Genomic DNA, 21,927 nt, shown 5'->3' with positions numbered 1-21,927 from the left:
GTACCGTAGTGAAATTGAATAATTTCCACGGCACACCTGACGATCACTCACGGCACACTAGTGTGCCGCGGAACAGTGGTTGAAAAACACTGCTCTATGGGATGGAAGTCTGGGGTTTGGATGGGCCATTCCAGAACCTTCACGTTGTTGTCTTGCAGTTGCAGAAACAAAATAATTCATTTTCTTCACCATTAAATATAAAAATAATTAACCAATTTCTATCGTTTGTATTTATCTATTGTGTTTAATTTAATTTCATAATTTTTAATCAAATAAAAAGCTGTTGATGCGTAAGCAGAGCATCATGAGCAAGCAAAGTAATAAAAAAAAGGGTCAGTACCTAGTGGGTCCTACCGCTCACCGCATAGAACCATTCAAACCATTCAAAGCAATCCAATCGCTAATGAACGACACATCAACACTTGGCAGCTATGGCTTAGCTTCCTCTGATCATATAAGTACTTCTGGAATTGTTTTCTTTTCACCGGTATATGCAGCTTTTCTTTTGAGTGACCCGGTTTTAAGCCAGTTTTCCATCATTATATTTAACACAATACTTTGGTAAGCTAGCTGTAGCATTGCACTTTGAGCTCACGTCACGGCAAATATCAATAACATGCAGTACCTTGCGGACCAACAGTGGTCCGAGGACCACAGTTTGAGAAAGACTGATACCGCAGTTTACTTTGCTTGCTCATGATGCTCCACTTACACATCAACAGCTATTGTAATTTTTATTTAATTAAACTGTATTAAATGAAATTAAACACGATGAATAAATACAATTGATAGAAACGGGTTAATTATTTTTATATTTATTGGTGAAGAAAAGATTATTTGTTTCTGCAACTAAAGTCTATTTTTCTTTAATTGTGCTTGTAAATCACAAATAGCCCTAAATATTATTAATGGACATTAGGGCTGAAACGATTCCTCGAGTAATTCGAGTACCTCGATTATTAAAATTCCTCGAAGAAAATTTATCTGCCTCGAAGCCTCGTTAAATTATGTCTTATTTAGCGCACTATGTTCCGACTGGGTCGTTATTTGCGTTCCGCCGCGCTCTCACTTCCGCATGTGTTGGTGACGACTAAGCTTTCTTCAGCAACACAGGCGGACAGCATAATGTCCAGTTTTCAAGTTCGGCCTGGGAGGATTTTACTGATTCATGATAACGTCAGGGTTTTTGTCGTTTTGTCGGGGGACCAATGCACATTCTTAAAATGACGGGAGCAATGCTTGGAGTATGACAGCTTTTCCCCTCCTGGAGCTGCTGGTTCAGAGCGAACGGCGGGATTATTTATACAGGTGAGCTGATAGACTGAACACTGCGGGCGGCTTTGCTTTAGATGCGTAGCTTTACTGAAAATACCGGAAAATAAATTTCATGTCATCCCGGTGTTACGTCAATCCATGTTTCCCCATCAGATATGGTACTTCAATCTGCGTTTCTCCATCAGATACGGTTCCCCCTGCGTCTTCTTGCCGCTCCGCACCGTCCACGCGGCAAAATACGCCCGTGTTTGTTATGCGCACTGAGAAAGCATGTGCATAGCAAGCACGCGCTTGTACGGTGCGCTTGTCTGGTATCTGATGGCCATATTTCACCCATACCGTTCCCCCTATTTTAAAGGGTGGGGAACAGTATCTGATGGCCATATTTCACCCATCAGATACTGTTCCCCCACTTGAAAACAGTTGGAACAGTATCTGATGGCCATATTTTACCCATCAGATACTGTTCCCCCTATGTTAAAATCACCCATCAGATACTGTTTCCCCCACTTTAAAACAGGGGGAACGGTATCTGATGGATGGCCATCAGATATGGATTCACCCATCAGATACCGTTCCCCCACTTGAAAACAGTTGGAACAGTATCTGATGGGTGATATATGGCCATCAGATACTGTTCCCCACCCTTTAAAACAGGGGCAACCCCCTGTTTTAAAGGGTGGGGAAGGGTAACTGATGGCCATATTTCACTCATCAGATACAGTTCCCCCACTTGAAAACAGTTGGAACAGTATCTGATGGCCATATTTTACCCATCAGATACTGTTCCCCCTGTTTTACAGTGGGGGAACCGTATCTCATGGCCATATTTCACCCATCAGATGCCGTTCCCCCTATATTAAAATTACCCATCAGATACCGTTCCACCTGTTTTAAAGTGTGGGAATGGTATCTGATGGCCATATTTCTCCTATGTCAAAGTGGGGAACGGTATGTGATGGCCATATTTCACCCATCAGATACCATTCCCCCACTTTAAAACAAAGGGAACAGTATCTGATGACCATTTTTCACCCATCAGATACCGTTCCCCCACTTTAACACAGGGGGAACGGTATCTCATGGTTGAAATGTGGCCATCAGATACCGTTCCCCACTTTAAAACTGGGGGAACAGTATCTGATGGGTGAAAAATGCCATCAGATACCGTTCCCCACCCTTTAAAACAGGGGGAACAATATCTGATGGGTGATTTTCAGTCATCAGATACCATTCCTTCACTTTACCACAGGGTTAACGGTATCTGATGGGTAATATTGAGCATTAAAATGCATTACCCAGTTTTTATTTCATATAGCACTATCTGTCTATAACTAAACATATGCATTTATTATTATTATTAGTATTATTACTATTAGTTTCACAGAAAAACATGAAGAAAGTGTGACAATTTTGCCGAAACATGTTTAAGCCTTCACGGTGTCCCCAGACAAGCGAACCGTACAAGAATGTGTTTGCTACGCAAGACGGGATTGATATAGGGGGATTGACGTAACACCGGTTCCCCCGGTGTGTTTATGTTTTTTTGCCGCTCTGCCCACGCGGCAACATACGCCCGTGTTCGTTTTGAGCACCGAGAAAGCACACGCGTAGCAAGCACGCGTGCTTGTACGGCTTAAAAAGACATATGGAGGGACGGTCGGAAAGCTAAACAAATAACCCGCAAAATTATTTAATCTTCGAGCTGCGATGTTGTAAGACGCTGGTTCGGCTATCGCTGTTGAACCGCTGCTCCGCGCTACAGGAAATAGACGGAGCGGCGCTCCGTCTATTTCACAGACGGAGCGCCACTTCTGCTCCACCTGGTAGTGACTCTCACACCGAACCTCTGTTTGAAGCTGCAACATCTAACTTAAAAAAATTTATTTTAAATGCGTATTAAAACTTTCGCTATCCTAACATGAGATAGATAATCTCTGAAAAAAATTATTGATCTCTCTGCCTCCTCCCTGTTCTGCTTAATTACTTTGCTCAGTCAGAAACAGCCACTCAGAACTAGCAGTAATCAGCTAGCCGCCATGCTAACAGGAAGTTTTCATTTAGTAACTCAGGATTGTTTATTGTAATGGATCCTGYATTTGCCTTTGAATGYTAAGTTTTATACTTGAATTTTTTGGCAATGTTGAGAGGTTTTATTTTGACTCTGCATTATTTAACCTCTTCAGAGCCTTCATATGTTTTCAGTCTGTTGAAGATAGTATTACTGATAGCAGTACAATTTGCACAATGCCTGTTTTGTTTTTTTTCTTGGAAAAAGTTATTAAAAACAAGTTTTTGTCTAAATTAAAGTGAATTCATGGTTCCTTTTTCCACATAATGTAACCGGTAGTGCTTATGATTAAAAAAATAATTATGTGATCGGTATCGGTGATCGGTATCGGTGATTGGCCCTCATGGGTGATCGGAATCGGCATCGGCAGGAAAAAACCTGATCGGCACATCTCTAATATATATATATCAGGGTTTCCCCCAGTGTATTATAGGCCTGGCGGCCCGCCATGCTCTACTAGCGCCACCGCCAGGCTAAGCCTTTCTTGTTTATGTTTTTAGGAAAATAATAACTAAAAAAAGAAAAAAAAAGCGCTTCTTTTTTTAAAAGCCGGATTGCAAGCGTCTCTGTCGCTCTGAGCGCTTCACTGGCAGAGCAGATTTATTCCTAAATGATATGTTTATAGAAAATAGGTATACAGTTTACGCATTTAAAGCCGGACCAATGACACCACTGGCGCCTTTGTGCGTTGCCTCGCGCGCTGCAGTAGCTGGATTAAGTTTACCTCAGCGCGAATCCTGCGCGCCTCCTTTCACTCAAACTGGACACAGGCTGACCTGTATGGATATTTTACGTCAACCCCCTGCGAGGAATTATGATATTTTTTCCCAGAGTTTTTGATCAAGGTAGGACTTTAAACACCACTCTGGTTAGCTCTGGTTGCACAGCTTTACGTGAACTGCAGGAATAACTTGGTAGTCGCGCTTTCAGAGGTGCGTTGAGCGAGTGGTGAGAATGATTTATATTTGTGAACAAAGAATTTTGTATGGTTTTTCCATTTCAACACGCTGCCCAGTGCCCGGCTCTGTCTTCCCTGTAAAGTTCATCTATGTTTTCCCGGTCGCCCGGAGAGTTAGTTTTTAACAAACCGCTAACCTGATCATGCAGGTTCAGCTCTCCTCTCTGTAACGCATCATGCTGATTTTATATTATTATTTTTAGTATTATTTTTCTGGTTACACAAAGAGTTAATGTGCACGGCTGCGCGGAGATCTGAGAAACTCGTTCTATAAACTCGACCAACCAGAATAGTTTCTGTGACGCTTATTAAAAACTCAACAGACACAAAATAAAAGAGCTACTGAAGCCACATTAGCAGCATTGAATTTTGAATTAAATCTCCCGTTTATTGTGCATCTCTGCTCAGTGCAGCGGCTTTAACTCATCATGTAGGGCCGGCCCAAGGCTGTATAAGGCCTGGAGCAGAATTTGACTTAGGGGCCCCTCTTGCTTCTTAAAAATCAACACCTCTAACAGATGTGTTGGATTTAATCTGAGAGAGGGGGAGTAGTTTAATTGGAAAACCCAAAAACAATCAGTTATAATTGCAGTTTACTAAATTGTATTTGTGAACAAACAGAACTCAAACTCAAAGATTAAAACTCGCAGCATCAGATTATAGCTAGGATAACAAAACTAACTATGAATATTGTTCTTTGAACTTTTACAAAGTAAACTTGCCAGCTCCTTAAAATCATACATTGAATGTTAAACAATTTAAATTATATTAATTCCTGTATGCTGAAACTATTAAATCAAATTTAGCAGCATTGATCATTTCAATAAACAAATGTTGCATTTATGTATCTGTGGTCTGTGTTACAATATTAGCATTTATGGGGCCCCTGAAGCCCTGGGGGGTCTGATGGAGCTGCTGACTTAATTTGGATTAAACAGAAGTGCAAATAATTGATATTAATTTTTATTATATTTTTTTATTTTTAAGACTAGTTGTGGGTTTAAATAGCATTTCACTGGCGATGTTTTCCAGTAACATATAATGACCCTGTAATATTTTTACTTTTCCTGTCTACTCAACATCTTTTAATACAAAAACATAGTGGACCACCTCAGTGGCCCGACCACTGGGCTTAGCAAGTTTAGACAGTTAGATAGTGCTATATGAAATAAAAACAAGGCAATGCATTTAATGCTCAATATTACCCATCAGATACCGTTCCCCCTCTGGTAAAGTGAGGGAACAGTATCTGATGACTGAAAAATCACCCATCAGATAACGTTCCCCCTGTTTTACAGTGGGGGAACGGTATCTTATGGCCATATTTCACCCCGGGGGAACTGTATCTGATGGGGAAATGCGGATTGATGTAACACCGGTCGCAACAAATGGGTGGCGAAGAGCATCATGACGTTACATACCTGGGAGATCTGTTTCTGTGTGTGACAAATGCAGACCGTGTCAAATCCCGTCGCTAACATGAACACAAACACTAAATCGCTGGGCAAGGTGAATACATAAATGAATACATAAACCAAAAGTTGGAGAATAGACATCTTTTATAATATTAGCCTCCTCACAAATAGGCAGGCTTTTTGTGAGGGTGCCTCTTTATTATTACATTGAATATAATTTCAGATTTTTGTACAACTTTTCTTTAGGTTAACTTAAGGTGAGCTATTATTGTTACAAGTTAATTTCCTAAACTACAGAAAAGTAATTGTTAGGCAAGCTCAAATGTGGAAAAATTGGACTGATATTGATATGCGATAGTAAAACTGCTGTTATGTTAGATTTACCAATGTTTTATTTTCTCTTTTTTTTTATCCGATTACTCGAATAATCGATAGATTACTCGATTACTAAAATAGTTGTTTACAACTGCCCTAATGCACATAACACTTGGTAGTAAAGAACAACTTTTTTTAAATTTCCATGTATTTGACATCATTGGAAAGCATAGACACTTTCAAAATCTGTAAATAGCTCAAATTGTCCAAGTTGACCTGTTCATGGCTTTGTCTTGGCCAGTCACATTTACCAAACAGCACCACTCTTTTCATTATGAAGAACAAAGAAATCAACAATGGTTAAAAGACTAATATTTTAATTTCATGTTGCATCATATGTTATTGCGGGGGCAATAGGTGGTCCGTGACTGTTTTGTTAAATGGTGTGTTAAGTGGTCCTCAGTCTGAACAAGTTTGAGAAACACTTATTTATAGCTAGCTACACAAAGATGGTTTGACAGTAGGCCTGATAAGTTTTTTAAAAGATCGGTAATCAGCGATTTGCCAGAAAACTGTAATCGGTGCAATAATTCTACCCTGCCAGTGAAATGTTCACTGCAGAAGAGACACTCGCAGTCCAGTCCAGAATTTCTAGACGCAGCAGAGATGTCGAGGGGATCTGTTTTGGTGGCCTTAGGATCATATATCTGCTTTTTGCAGATGATGTGGTCCTATTGGCTTCATCAAGTCGTGATTTGCAGCTCTCACTGGAGCGGTTCKCAGCCGAGTGTGAAGCGGCCGGGATGAGGATCTGTGCCTCCAAATCCGAGGCCATGATCTGGAGCCGAAAAAGGGTAGAGTGCCTTCTCCGGGTCGGGGGGGGTGTCCTGCCCCAAGTGAAGGAGTTTCAGTATCTCGGGATCTTGTTCATGAATGAGGGAAGAAGAGAGCGGGAGATCGACAGGCGGATTGGTGCAGTGTCTGCCATGAAGCTGGCACTGTACCGGTCCGTTGTGGTGAAGAGAGAGCTGAGTCAAAAAGCGAAGCTCTCGATTTACCGGTCGATCTACGTTCCCACCCTCATCTATTTTCATGAGCTTTGGGTCTTGACCGAAAGAATGAGATCATGGATACAAGCGGCCGAAATGGGTTTTCTCTGCAGGGTGTCTGGGCTCTCCCTTAGAGATAGGGTGAGAAGCTCGGTCATCCGGGAGGGACTCAGAGTAGAGCCGCTGCTCCTCCACGTCGAGAGGAACCAGTTGAGGTGGCTCGGGCATCTGATAAGGATGCCTCCTAGACGCCTCCCTGGTGAAGTGTTCCGGGCACGTCCCCCCGGGAGGAGGCCAAGGGGAAGACCCAGGACACGGTGGAGGGACTATGTTTCTCAGCTGGCCTGGGAACATCTTGGGGTTCCCCTGGAGGAGCTGGAAGAAGTGGCAGGGGGGAGAGGGAAGTCTAGGCCTCCCTTCTGAAGCTGCTACCCCCGCGACCCGACCCCGGATGAAGCGGAAGAAAATGGATGGATGGATGGATGGATGGACATGGTTGTCTGTTATTCACTGATGTTCTGCCTTGGATTCATGAAGATATTGATAAAAATAAAACCATCTTAACTGCAGCCTGGATTTCAGTTTTGATCAGCTGGCGTGTCAACAATGATTCCACTATTCAGCTGCTCTGTGACTTTGTTTTATAGTCGCTACTACACATATTACCAGCAAGTTTATTAATTATATTTTTGGTTGCCTGCTTTTGTCCAAATATAAACATAATTTTTTCATCCCTCTTTAATTCATATTGCCCTTTTTTTTTTTTTTGAGTTCCAATTTTTCAAATGTGATAATTAATCCACTCCTGTTTTTGTTTTTTTGTTTTCCCATCAAACCCATTTTACACAAACATTAATTAATAAAAGGACTGAACATTTGCTATGGGCTAAATAAAGTTTGGGTGATCATTACTCAAAGAAACCCAAAGAGTAGTGACGCAAAAAGTGGCACAAATATTGCAGCAGTTAACCCAGTGTTTCTCAACCCTGGTCCTCACTACCCCCCTGTCCTGCATGTTTTAGGTATTTCCCTTCTGCCACACACCTGAATTGTATCTCTGGGTGATTAACAGGCTTCTGCAGTACTTGATGGTCATGCAGTCATTTGAATCAGCTGTTCTGGAGTAGAGGCGGATCTAAAACGTGCAGAGCAGTGGGGCGGTGAGGACCAGGGTTGAGAAAAACACTGAATTAACCTAAGAAACCCTTAATGTGTCACAGATCTGGCTCATGTATATGGACTCTTTGTCTTCATTGATTGTCTTTGTATGTCTGCCTTTCAACAGGGACAGAGAGCTGTATCGCTCTGATAACAGACTGCTTTCATCTGGCAGAGAAGTCACTGAAGTGCAAGGTACTGTATATTGTTATATTTATAACTTAGTGTTCTGTAGAATTAACCAGGGCCTGTATTCTCAGAGTTGTCTCAGAGAACTCCTGTCTTCGCCACAAAGGCCTGCCATGACTTCTTGCTTCAGAGAGCAACTCTATGCTAGGAAATGACAGAAATTCTTATCCTAGAGAGGAGGTGTGTTTGACCCCGTTTGTTGACTCTGTTGCTAGGTCTGGCTGTATTGGAGCCAAATATGTGTATTTGGCTCCAATACAGTATTTAACTGGCTAGTGCAGGCTGACCTTGTTGCTAGGTGTGAGCTGAATGCTGGTCTGTGTGTGGTGTGTGGCTGTTGGGTGGCTTAACTCCACACACTAATCAACCAAACCCGCTAAACCTAAGATGTTTTATTCTTTCAGGTTTTGAAAATTGGAGAGCTATTTTAAAGTCTTGTTGTCGTGTCAACCAGGCATTAGGAGCTCTCTTAAGCCCTGTTCAAACTACATGATTTTATGGTCCCAATTTTCCCCTTACAACAATCTTAGAACGTCAAATGTTCTAAGATTGTGGCTTGTGATAAATGTAACCGATCATCCTGTAGTGTGTGGTGTGTATCAACACATTGCATCCAGTCGGTAGAACGTTGGAACTGCTCCAATCTAAAATCAGGCATATTCAACATGTTGGATTGTCTTGGCCAGTTTATCACTGCAGTATGTGGGGTTTACGTAGCCTGTTGAATGTGACAGGTAGCCAATCAGAAAGTGCAGTGACATAAGTACAGAGGGGAATCCCAAACAGCTGACATGGTGCAACAGAGAGTTCAGTGGACATCGGAGATAATATTTGGAAACAACATGAAAGAAATCGCCTCCATAATGCACCAAATAAAGCATCTGCTCACGCCCTCTCCGCTCTTTTATTCAACGCCTTTTCTTTTTGTTACAATCCGCAAGCAATACGCCGTACACGAACTGATTTCTCTCACCGGCATTCAGATTCTAGACTAGCTGTTCTCAACGGGGGCGTTACCGCCCCTCGGGGGGCGTTCAGAGGACGGCTGGGGGCGCTGGCGAAAATATTTACAAAAGGGGGGCGCTGGGATTCCTTTGGGAGGCGTTTGCTCGAAGGTAAACTTTACACCTTAAATGCGCAACAATACCAGTTTAGAATTTGAGCAACTTGCTAAAACTGTATTGTGTAACATTAAAACTAGAGATGTGCCGATCAGGTTTTTTCCTGCCGATACCGATTCCGATCACCCATGAGGGCCGATCACCAATACCGATCACATAATTATTATTTTTTTAATCAAAAGCACTATCGGTTACATTATATGGAAAAGGAACCATGAATTCACCTTAATTTAGACAAAAATTTGTTTTTAATAACTTTTTCCAAGAAAAAAACAGGCATTGTGCAAATTGTACTGCTATCGGTAATACTATCTTTAACAGACTGAAAACATATGAAGGCTCTGAAGAGGCAAAATGATGCAAAGATTCAAAATGAAACCTCTCAACCTTGCCAAAAAATTCAAGTATAAAACTTAACATTCAAAGGCAAATACAGGATCCATTACAATAAACAATCCTGAGTTACTGAATGAAAGCTTTCTGATAGCAAGGTGGCTAGCTGATTACTGCTAGTTCTGATTGGCTGTTTCTGACTGAGCGGAGTAATTATGCAGAAAAGGGAGGAGGCAGAGGAGGTTGATTATTTTTTTCAGAGATTATCTGTCTCATGTTAGGACAGCGAAAGTTTTAATATGTAAAATGTATTTTTTTTAAGTTAGATACTGCAGCTTTAAGCAGAGGTTCGGTGTGAGAGTCACTACCAGGTGGAGCAGAAGCGGCGCTCCGTCTGTGAAATATTACTACCTGTATCGCTTAGTAGCGGTTCAACAGCAAGATCAGAACCAGCGTCTTACATTGCAGCTCGAAGACTTAATTTTGCGGGTTATTTGTTTAGCTTTCTGACCGCCATGCTAATCCGGGTGAGTGTTTGTAGCTGTGCGCTGCTTTACCTGCTGTCTGATCGCTCCATATGTCTTTTTTACTGCAGTGAGCCTCGATATAGCCAAACTCTGTCAAGTATGGAATTGTTTTTATGCCATATTAGATTTGTCGTGTTGATGCATTTTGACGTGCTTCACCCCACGTGCTTCAATTTTCCGCCGCAACACGCAAACTTCCCCAGACACCCAGTGCGTTATTGGTCCACATCGCTTAGGATTTGTTGCTGCACGTTTGCGCAGTGTGAAGGAAGGAGGAGACCAGCTGCACAGGCAGGCTGCGAAATGAGATGCAGGTGCAGGTTTGTGTGATCGGCAACAAGAGACCGTGAGCGGCGATCACCGATCATACACTTTTTCATGGAAATCGGCCGATTATGATCGGTGGCCGATCGATCGGCACCCCTCTAATTAAAACATGCCTGGCTGCAACTGTATGGATGGCAGCTCATCTTCTCAGTATTTGTTAGCTTCTTGGCATAGCTCCGCACTTTTGTTACTGGTAGCTTCACCGCATCAGTTCAGCTTTACACCAGCTGATGACGTTGCTGTAATTGACTTTGTGATATTTTATGTTTTATAGAGGATTTTTGTACACATGTTTTGGCAGTGCTGTGATCATGTCAAAGCAGCAACTTATATTAAAAAGTGTTTTATTTTCGTTTGAAGGCTGCCCGCTTCAATGGAAGGACAACAGAAAATCGCTCTTATAAACATGTAATTATTAAAATCACGATACCCTGACTCTGAATAATCAGCCAATTTAAATAAAGAAATCCCTCGATGGGTGATTCCACGATAGAAAGCGTTCATTTTATAGTGTTAACACCAGTGCTGTAAGTGGTCCGGTATGAAACGCATGTGATAGAACAACGGTATCACAACACTTTTAAATTTCAATAATCAGAATACCGAAATTGTTTCTGTTGTTTTAAAAGGTTTATGTCAGTCTGCCTTTTCCCCATCGATACGCTTCCAGACCGCCCTGCACCTTAGGGAGTAAAAAAAACAAAAAAAAAAAAAAAAACGCACACATTGTGCAAAACTAAAACAGGAGAAGCGGGACATAAAACGTAGTGATGAACTAGATGTGAATTATGGCATAAAAACAGAGAATCCGATTTTGAACAGTCAAAAATCACATGATGTGAAACACATGACGATTAGTGATGAGTGAAGATTACCGATGCTGCTCTGCTAGTTATTTTGGCAATGGAACCGAATCGCACAGAATTAAGCAAGACCTTGTTGAAACAATAATCACTGAAATTATTATTGCTGTTGGGTCATTAATTTGAACACGTTTTGTTGATTTTTTTTTTTTGTTGTTCTTTAATAAAGTTACCAATGTTTTAAACCAGTCAGAGGAGGACATGCTGGTCTCAGCGTCCTGGCGGCGTTCAGTTTGTCACCTACCGCCGAGATCGACTCAAAACCTTCCACGATCGACGTGTTGCACCGCTGCTCTAGCAAAGCACGAACAGTTCAGAAACAATATGAAATGGGAAAAAAGTGGGTGCACTCACTGCTGCAGAGTGAACCCGTTGATTTTATACAGCAGACAGCCGCTCCCCTCTCTTGCAGGTACTGCGTACCCCCGCTAAATCTTTAAGGGGTACGCAGTACCCTGCCGTACCCCCTTACTTTCACCCCTGGTGATGAGTGAAGATTACTGATGGTGAGCGTCAATAAAAGATAAAATAAATCTAGCAACAGGAAAGAAACTAAAATGGACATAGCAATAAACCAAGAGAGGATAATAATCAAAGGAAACCAAATGGCAAGACCTTTCGAGCAATACTTAATAAAGAGGACTGTATGGCAAGAATAAACAGACACTATTGACAGATAAAAGGTAAAATAATATTGTTGAAGTGCCATGAGTTTGTTGAGACCACAGCTAGTACTGAGAATAAATATATCTTACAGACCATAACAGTAAAGAACTTATCACTTATTTATGTTTTTAATTAGATTAGATATATTTATTTCTTCAATATTATTTTTCATGTCAGTGTTAATGTCATGAGGCTGATGACTACATGACACTTTCAATTTGACCCGTTAGGATTTGATTAAGAACCAGATTTATTCTTTGTAATTTCTGTCCAGTAAAATTATTAATCTATAAATCAATAGACAGGTCCATATAAAGATATAATCCATGTTCCTGTTCCATATTGTACGATATTAAAAGAATCTGGAACTTCTGTTTTTCCAATGACAGCACTGGTTTGCACAATAAATGCGATGTGGGTGCAATTTTATGGATGATACTCTGATGTCCCATTCTCCTGAAGTCAGCACAGAGTTGCACCACCAGAAACCGACAGAAACACTGAAGAGAAGAAGAGCTATGATTAATGTAGTTACAGTTCTATCCATGTTTTAATTTTGTAGAGCACAGTTGTTTTGCAAATAGATAAAAGTTTAAACTGGCATTGTTGTACAGTGTCTACCTGGCATTGTTGTCAGGTAGACACCTGTGAAAATAATTTCTATTCACATGATAAATCGGCCGGTCATTTTGCGTAATATTTAACAACTAGAAAATGGCACAGAATAATATCTTTTCCACTCTGATTGGCTGCTGTTAGGCCTACCAATTTTAAGTTGAATGTCCATTGCATTTTTTGTAGACACCTGTGAAAATAATTTCTATTCACATGGCTTTTTTGTTCTCTGGGAAATAATTTTTGTCGATAAATACAGAAACAAGCATTAAACAGCATTAAACAAGCATTAAACAGAAACAAACATCTACAATAGTAATAGTGATATTAATAATAAAATAATAGTCAGTGCTAAGTAACCTACAAATTCTTTGGTGGGTGCTGGGAGGGACCTGGATAAAGGCTTAGGGGGGCACTGGCCCAAAAAAGGTTGAGAAACACTGTTCCAGACAGAAAATTAGGGGTGCACCGATAAATCGTCCGGCCGATCGATCGGCCCCGATTTCCTTAATTTAGGGTGATTGACGATCAGCCGATCGTGAAACCGATCTTAACCACTGATCTATCAACCTCCGCAAGGGTCTTAAAATCTCTTACTGTTTCATTTTTTGCTGCCATTAGAGGGGGGTTGGCTGACAGACTCGCCCACCAGGTCGTGTTTGCACATCCGTTGTCACAGTTCACAGCTCACCAGGAGCAGCCATGTCGTTGATTTGGAAATATTATACAGTTAAAGAAGGAGACAAAAAGCTCGCAATTTGTAATTCTTGTAAGGCCAAAATTATTTGGGGTGGAACCACATCCAAAAACTTTAATACTACAAACCTCATTCGCCATTTAAGAAACCACCACGCAGCTGAAATTGCAGCATTTGAAGAGAACAATCAAGCTAAAGCGAAAGCCAGCGGAAGGAAAGAGTCCGTTGGTGGCCCGCTGTTAGCTCTTATGATCAATGAAAAAAACAAAGCTACTACGAGGAAACTTATGGAGTTCATGGCATTGGATGACCAGCCATTTTCTATCATTGAGGACCAGGGTTTCAGAAACTTGATGCAGCACTTGAGCCAACAATATAATATGCCAAGTCAGAGATATTTTTCAGACGTTGCATTACCGGAGGTGTTCACTCAGCTTTACAACAGACATCTGGACTTCTGATGTAAGTTTAATGTCCATGTTTAGTCTTACTGCATAATGGATTGATGAACAGTTCCAACCTCACCAAGTACTCTTACACTGTAAAGAAATGTCAGGGTCTCACACTGCTGCCAATTTATCAGCCAAGTTTAAGGCCAAGTTGGTTTATTGGGAAATTGATCATGCTTGAGTTCACGTTTTTTTACGGCACAATGCTCGTAATTTGAGCAAAGCACAGGATAATGCCAACTTGAAAAGTTTACCCTGCCTAGCACATACACTGCAACTCGTAAACGAGGGAGAGCTTGCATAGTGCAGTATCGCAGACATAGTTGCAACGGGGAGAAGAATTGTTGGACATTTTAAGCATTCGTTGCTTGCCTATTCTCGACTCCACGACATACAAACACAGCCCAGGAAGCTGTTGCAACAAGACGTTTCAACAACGTGGAACAGCACCGTCTACATGCTGCAGTTGCTGTTGGAACAAAGACGTGCTATTGGCCTGTATGTCACTGAGCACGAGTTACCAGCCACACTCACTTCACACCAGTGGGAGCTAATGGACAATGTGCTGACCATCCTCGGACCTTTTGAGGAACTCACAAAGGAGATGAGCTCGTCAACAGCTACAGCAGCAGATGTCATCCCAGCCATCACTGCACTCAAGCGGCTTCTGGAAAGGCAATCAAGCACAGACCATGATGTGGGCACAGCCAAAGCAACTCTGCTGGATGCTGTTGTGAGAAGATTCAGCAACATTGAGCATGAACCCCTTTACAGTTTGGCCACTATTCTTGATCCAAGGCAAGTAGCTATGGATATTCAATTTTCTACCTATAATTACTTTTAGCCTACTACTATATTTTAACAAACACTTAAATTAAAAACGAAAAGTGCTTGATTGAATACATTTCTTTATTTACATAAAATCATACATTTGATTATGTATACAAAACTCTGTCTTTAACCTATCTTATTTCGTTTATGCAACTCAAGGTACAAGAATCGCTGCTTCTCAGCAGAGGTGAAGGATGAAGTGAAACTGCTCTTTTTGACCAAGCTTACAGAGGGTGAAACCAGATGTACACCTGTGGATGAGAAGCCTATTGCAGGAACATTCTCTTAAGTGCAGCCTTCTGACATAGATGTACCTTCAGCCAAAACGTGTAGTCTACTGTAACCCACGTGACCGCCATGACCCAACCACTTTCCATTTAAATCTTCCCTTCAAGTACCGGGATCCTCATGTGTGTTTCTGGATTTTTCCCTATGCTGCTGCTCACTGTTGGTTGTGGCGTCTCTTGTTCATAAAACAACCTGAAAGTCCCAAATCGACTCATCACTGAATAATTTAATCCCTAAAACTTGAGGATCTGTGGTGAGTTGTTAAATGCCATATGACTTGATGTTGATCTGCAACAATACGCCGCTAATATATCCGCTGTAATACTCACCAGGTTGGGACTCTTTGACAGCTGGTATAGCTTCCTGATTTGAACAAGTTAACATTGCATCCACCTCCTCAGACAATCCATTACTTGACGACGAGTAAATATCATTTATATATATATTATATATAGTAGAGCGTTATTTCCGCAAAGCTCTGCCAGTTAGCATTAGCCATCTACTCGACAATCAGTTGCTCACATCAGTTCAGTCCACTTTTTCAATTACTCAATGAAAAGTCACACTATTAAAGCTTATTAAGGACCACACCTTCAATATTTAGAGGCTTCCCCTCTAATTTTAGATTTGATTATTTTTCATGATTTCTTTGTTACTGCATTCCATGCTGGTGAAGCAATGAAGTCTGGTACCTCACATGATTTTGTTTGTAGCTACTTTGATCAATCACATTCTTAAGTTGATTGATTTGATGACTCACTTGATGACGGACGATGGCGAGCTACCCACACACCACCTGGTGGTAGGAAAACTGAACTACACTCTCCACACAGAAAAACCAAACACAGGAAACAAACCAAACTCTTAAGGAGTATGAAAGAGAACAAAACGTATTCTCCCCTGGTTCTTGGACTTCTTTTGGACTCTATTAGGATTTGAAGTATCACTGATTATTATAATGAATTTTTTTTGTTTGCATTGTTTTCTTCCCCCTCTTGTTTCTCTTGGGCAATTTATTTTTGTTTTGTCGTTGTTGTTGTTATTATTGCCACTGCAATAAATAGCAGTATAAACAAACCTCTTTGCATCAGTTGTATCAATTATTCACCCCAATCATGACTCGATGCCGTACATACTTCTGATTCTACAAACTGGTTAACACTAAACCTTGCAGTCAGACCTGTGCATTTAATAAGAGCGCTACACTACTGTTTGCAGTACATGATGAAATCTTGAAGGAGAGCATGGGATGCCTTTGGGGGGCATTTAGTCGAAGGTAAACTTTACACCTTAAATGCACAACAATGCCAGTTTAGACTTTGAGCAACTTGGTAAAACTGTATTGTGTAACATTAAACCATGCTTGGCTGCAAGTGTATCGATGGCAGCTCTTCTTCAGTGTTTGTTAGCTTCTGTTAGCTTCTTGGCGCAGCTTCGTTCTCCTGCTACTGGTAACTAAAATCACGATACCCTCACTGTGTGTCCCTCTGAAAAATTAACCCATTTAAATAAAGAAATCCCTCCATGGGTGATACCACGATAGAGAGCGTTCATTTTATAGCGTTAACACCGGTGCTGTAAGTGGTCCGGTATGAAACGGGTGTGATAGAACAATGGTACCACAGCACTTTTAAATTTCAATAATCAGAATGCAGAAATTGTTTCCGTTGTTTTAAAAGGTTTATGTCAGTCTGCCTTTTCCCCATTGATGCGCTTCCCGACAGCCCTGCACCTTAGGGGCTAAAAAAAACAAAAAACGCACACATTGCGCAAAACTCTGAAACAGGAGAAGCGGGACATAAAACGGAGCGACGAACTAGATGTTAATTATGGCATAAAAACAGAGAATCCAACGCTGAACAGTGAAAAATCAACACATGATGTGAAACACATGACGATTAGGCGGCGCAGCAGGTGATGAATGAAGATTACTGATGGTCAATAAACGATAAAATAAATCTAGCAACAGGAAAGAAACTAAAGTGGACATAGCAATAAACCAAGAGAGGATAATAATAATCAAAGGAAACTAAATGGAAATGAATGAAGAACAAAATGCAAGAATAAACTAAGAAACTAAAGTAAATACAGTAGAATAAACTGGTATGGCAAGATCTTTCGAGCAATAATTAATACAGAGAATGGCATGGTATGGCAAGAATAAACAGACACTATTGCCAGATAAAAGGTAAAATAATATTATTGAAGTGCCATGAGTTTGTTGAGACCACAGCTAGTACTGAGAATAAATATATCTTACAGACCATAACAGTAAAGAACTGATCACTTATTTATGTTTTTAATTAGATTTGATATATTTATTTCTTCAATATTATTTTTCATGTCAGTGTTAATGTCTTGAGATGAGGCTGTTCAGTGACTCCATGGCACTTTCAGTTTGACTCATTAGGATTTCCTGTTGAGTGTGACAATCCATGTTGCAGAGCTCAGTCGTTTTGCAAATAGATCAAAGTTTAAACTGCCATTTTTGTACATCTTTTATCTGGTCATTTTGTGAAATATTTAACAACTAGAAAATGGCACAAAATAAGAATGTTTTCCACTCTGATTGGCTGCTGTTAGGCCTACAGATTTTAAGTTTAATGTTCATTGCATTTTTCGTAGATACCTGTGAAAATAATTTCTATTCCCATGACTTTTTTGTTCTCTGGGAAATTATTTTTGATGATAAATACAGAAACAAGCATAAAAATCCAAACATCTACAATTGTAATAGTAATATTAATGATAAAATAATGGTCAGTGGAAAGTAGCCTGCAAATTCTTTGGTGGGGGGCGGTGAGGGACCTGGATAAAGGCTAGGGGGGCGCTGGCCCAAAAAAGGTTGAGAAACACTGGTTTAGATGGTTTCTACATTGAAATGGACACAAAGCTGCTGCATTTTTGAATTTTCTTTTAAGTTGTTAGTATGTTCTCAAAGAACTTTGAGGCTTTTGATTGTGTAAAAGCAAAATACTGCTGTGCACGTTATTTTTGGTAAGAGCCTTAACCCTTCTATGGCTACAATTATAAAGGTTCGCATGAGCTTATTTTTTACATTTTTGGATGCTGCACAGCCATTATTTGTAGCATTTCAATAACCAATACATCAATACAATCCTTAAATCCAGGTCATTCACAATTTATATGTTATTAATCCATAACAACTAAATAAAATGCTAAAAACTGTAAAGAAAAATCCCCAAAACGTAATTCGGTTCATAATTTATTTCCAATATATTGCAAATATAACAATTTCCTAATCTTATTTACCAAATTTGTCAATACAAAAAGCTGCACAGAGGCCTTCTGAACCATAGAACTTGTATTTTGAATTTTTGCAGAAATTAGTTTTTCACATACTGCCAAGTTTATAACATCTATCCAAAGCCAGAATAGAAATGTGCGTGTCATAGACTTTGTATATTGTGGCGGACATTTTACGACAATGTATGCTATTTGTGTCCTGTTCATACCGTTACTGTTTCTCAATAAAGATCTATAAAAAAATCCCAAAACTAATATGTACAGCACACGTGACTTCGTTTTGTACACCACTTCCTCATAGGTGGTGCAGGTACGCTGTATACGTGGCACAATGTGTATGGTACAGCATTTTGTACCCGTAAATAAAGTCCGACGGGAAATCAAGTCCTGTGAAAACATCTCACGATATCTTATGCTGTCGACGTGAGAATGGGAGATCCAAACCAGGAAGTGATTGCGCAGATCTAAAAACCATATAAATGGATATAGCGAATGGATATGCCTTGTGTGTCTGGTTCCTCCGTTTACTACAAATCTGTGAAGTCGTAATGCGGCCATGTAGCGCTTCTGGGACATGTGGATTGTCGGAAAAGTAAGTAAAATTCTTACGGTTTTATATGCAAAAAAGAAATTGCTCTACCTTACGTGGTTCGAATTCTACTGGCATTTGAAAAATATTTACGTGCAACTCAGATCGCTGGCGATCCGGCCGCCCTTAAAACAGAGCTCTAATCTGATCTGTTGATGAAGTTTTGTTTTTTGAAATGTAAAAAATGTAAAGACTAATGTAGTAGTCTAAGTTTGTTTTATTTAGAAGTTTGCACAAAAAATGTCTGAACTTTATTTCTATGTTGGAGCTCTACATCATGGGCAGTTAAAACAAGTTTATATTGCTCCAAGGCTATTGTCCAAGGGTATGTTTTTCAATAAAATAAGATTGGAACATTGAAAGTGAATTGTGATCTTGTAACTGTTGGTTATAAAAAAAATAAAATAAAAAAGCGGTATCGGCCAAAATCAGAATCGGCAGGGCAGACTTTTTAAAGATCGGAAATCGGCCAGAAAACTGCAATCGGTGCACCCCTACAAAAATTGGTGCACACCTGAATTTAGAGTAAACAAACGTGGACAACAACGCTGAAGCAGTAACTGTAGTTTGTGAACTTATTTTAATCAAAAAAAGTTGCAACAAAAAGTCAAAGCTTTGGATTAAGAACTGGATATAGGGCGATCAAGTTTTTTATTTGTTGCACTACGATATGGAGTTGAGTTGTCCTTCCCTCGCCCCTTTTAGCAAACATTACACTGGGTTTAATAGTTTTTCTGTTCTGTCGTTTAATTAATCGTAACAGTTTAATTATAAGTTTTTGCTGTGTTGATGTTGTAGAATATGTGCATGTACTGGGCTTTGTTTCAGAAAGCTGAATAATTGAAAGATCAGAGCGGCTTAAGCTTGAATAGTGCATATTCATATTCCTGCGTATTCGTTCTTAGAAAACCAGATAGCAGTTATTCTTATTTTTTTTCCAGCTGATCGCTGAAGGGTAACGTCTTCTAGCTCCATTTATTGAAACTGCATGATGAGTTAATTGCACATTTTCTGGCATTTCTCCTGCCACTCTTGTAGCTGCGTGCGCAATATTTGTGCAGCGCCCTGTTCTTGCCACAGTTTAATGAGCTTCTGCACCTATTTTTTTATCTTTTTGCTTCTCTATTTAGACTACAAATAGATTAACACAACATAACATTTTATGTATTGTTCTCTGTTGGCTTATTATGTGCCATTTCAACCTAAGACTAGAATGTGCTTGTAAACCAGCTGTACTCGATATGAAAAGTTTATAATTTTTCTGTGTTTTATTTATTTTGCTACCTGTCACATTCAACAGGCTGTGTTCTTGCTCCCAGTCTGGGGACACCACACATGCTGAGATCATTGGGCCAAGACAAACATGTTTATCCACCTTATTCCTATGCCCCATGATGCTTTGCTTGAATTATTTGCCCGACTTCCGCCGCAAACCGGTACTGCCATTTGTTTACATGTTACCCTAACGCTAACCGGCTTTCGTCAGAGCTTTTAGGCTATAAAATATGTGGGAACACCAGCTATCAAAGCTTAAATGTGACAATATCGGTTTACCGCAACCTACAGCTATTGCGGGGAGGGATGACAACTTGAAGAAATGGCTGCATTTCTTCAACCCGCACTAGCATATGTAGCTACTTCACTGACTCGGTTGCTTCAGATGTAGATGTGGGTTATCTTGAACTTGTTGTAGCCACAAACTAAATGTGGTCTGATTATTAGAATACAGGCATAAACAGCACAGCAGTTACCCGAGCTCCACAAGGGCATCTTACGACATTTTCCAGTGGCAAGTTGCTCTCAAAAATAGGTTAATGTGGGATTCGGATTGGTTCTAGTCCAGTGGGGAATTGCGCAAGATCTGGAGCGCAGCAGCTGCGGTTATTTCTCTGCTGATTTGCAGCGACACTCAGCAACGGAGAACCTCAAGGTTCTGGTTCTGATGGATTAAATAAATCCAGATATTTTATTTTGGCTTATAAATAAAATTTCCATGCCCAATCATAATGATAAATACTCAGATCATAAATTTTATTATTTTTTAAATTCAAACGAAAAATAAAATTCACATGACACCAAGCTAATATTGTGTAGTTCTGGTGTTTCGTATTGTCGACACAACTCAGATCTATGACATATCTCAGATCCTCTCTGCTTTTCTCTTTATTACTCAGTTCTTCAGAGAAATGAGCTGCTAAGCAACACTAAGTCACGGTTATTCCGTTACAAAACTTGACGATCGAGTTCCTGTCGCTCCCCGTGATTAAACTCACAATCTGTACTGAGCAGCTCTCTGATAGCAGATGGTAGACAAGTTTTATTAAATATTGTATTATAATCAAAAGTAGAGATGTAACTTCTATTGTAAATATACGTAGATTAGCAAAAATCCCTGCAAATAAGAATAAAATAATGCTACCTTCACTAGCCGCCAGAAGTAACACCCATAATCGTTTCCCCCATAAGCCCCCCAGGAATAAGGTCAATATTTCTAATTTTAGATCAGAGCGATCCTGACGTTCTTCTGACTGGACCCGATCAGTCGTAACACACCACACACTATAGGATGATCCGTTACGATTATAGCAAGTGACAATCTTAAAACACCGAACATTCTAAGATTGTCGTAACGGCAAAATTGTATGGTAAGGTAATTTTATTTATATAGCACATTTTCAGCAACAAGGCAATTTAAAGTGCTTTACATGAGTTAAAAGGAAATACAAACAAAATAACAAACTAAAGGAAAGAAGAAAAAAAAGTGGAAAGAAAACTAATGTTCTAAAGTATGTAAACTACACTCTAAAAAGTGCATTTGGGTTGCAGTTCATCTTATTGACTTAGGCCCCGTTTACACGACAACGATTTCGGGGGAAAACGGAAGAGTTTTGTTGCGTTTGTAGTGTGCATTTACACGAAACCAC

At 40.1% G+C, this 21,927-nt stretch overlaps 1 protein-coding gene across 2 annotated transcripts in view; it reads left to right on the top strand.

The window, feature by feature from the left end:
• tgs1 (trimethylguanosine synthase 1) overlaps positions 1–21,927 on the top strand; it is a 105,947-nt gene that overhangs the window by 2,277 nt on the left and 81,743 nt on the right. The window contains exon 2 of one of the 2 annotated variants that reach the window (XM_008433524.2): positions 8,369–8,436. The exons of the other annotated variant lie outside the window; for it this stretch is intronic. Within the exon in view, the coding sequence (XP_008431746.1) occupies positions 8,369–8,436 (68 nt within the window). The remainder of the gene's footprint in view (positions 1–8,368; positions 8,437–21,927) is intronic. 2 annotated transcript variants of the gene reach the window in all.

This window comes from Poecilia reticulata, linkage group LG17 (assembly GCF_000633615.1).
Source record: "Poecilia reticulata strain Guanapo linkage group LG17, Guppy_female_1.0+MT, whole genome shotgun sequence".
NCBI classification, from domain to species: Eukaryota; Metazoa; Chordata; class Actinopteri; order Cyprinodontiformes; family Poeciliidae; genus Poecilia; species Poecilia reticulata.
This window is presented reverse-complemented; position numbering and strand designations above follow the sequence as displayed.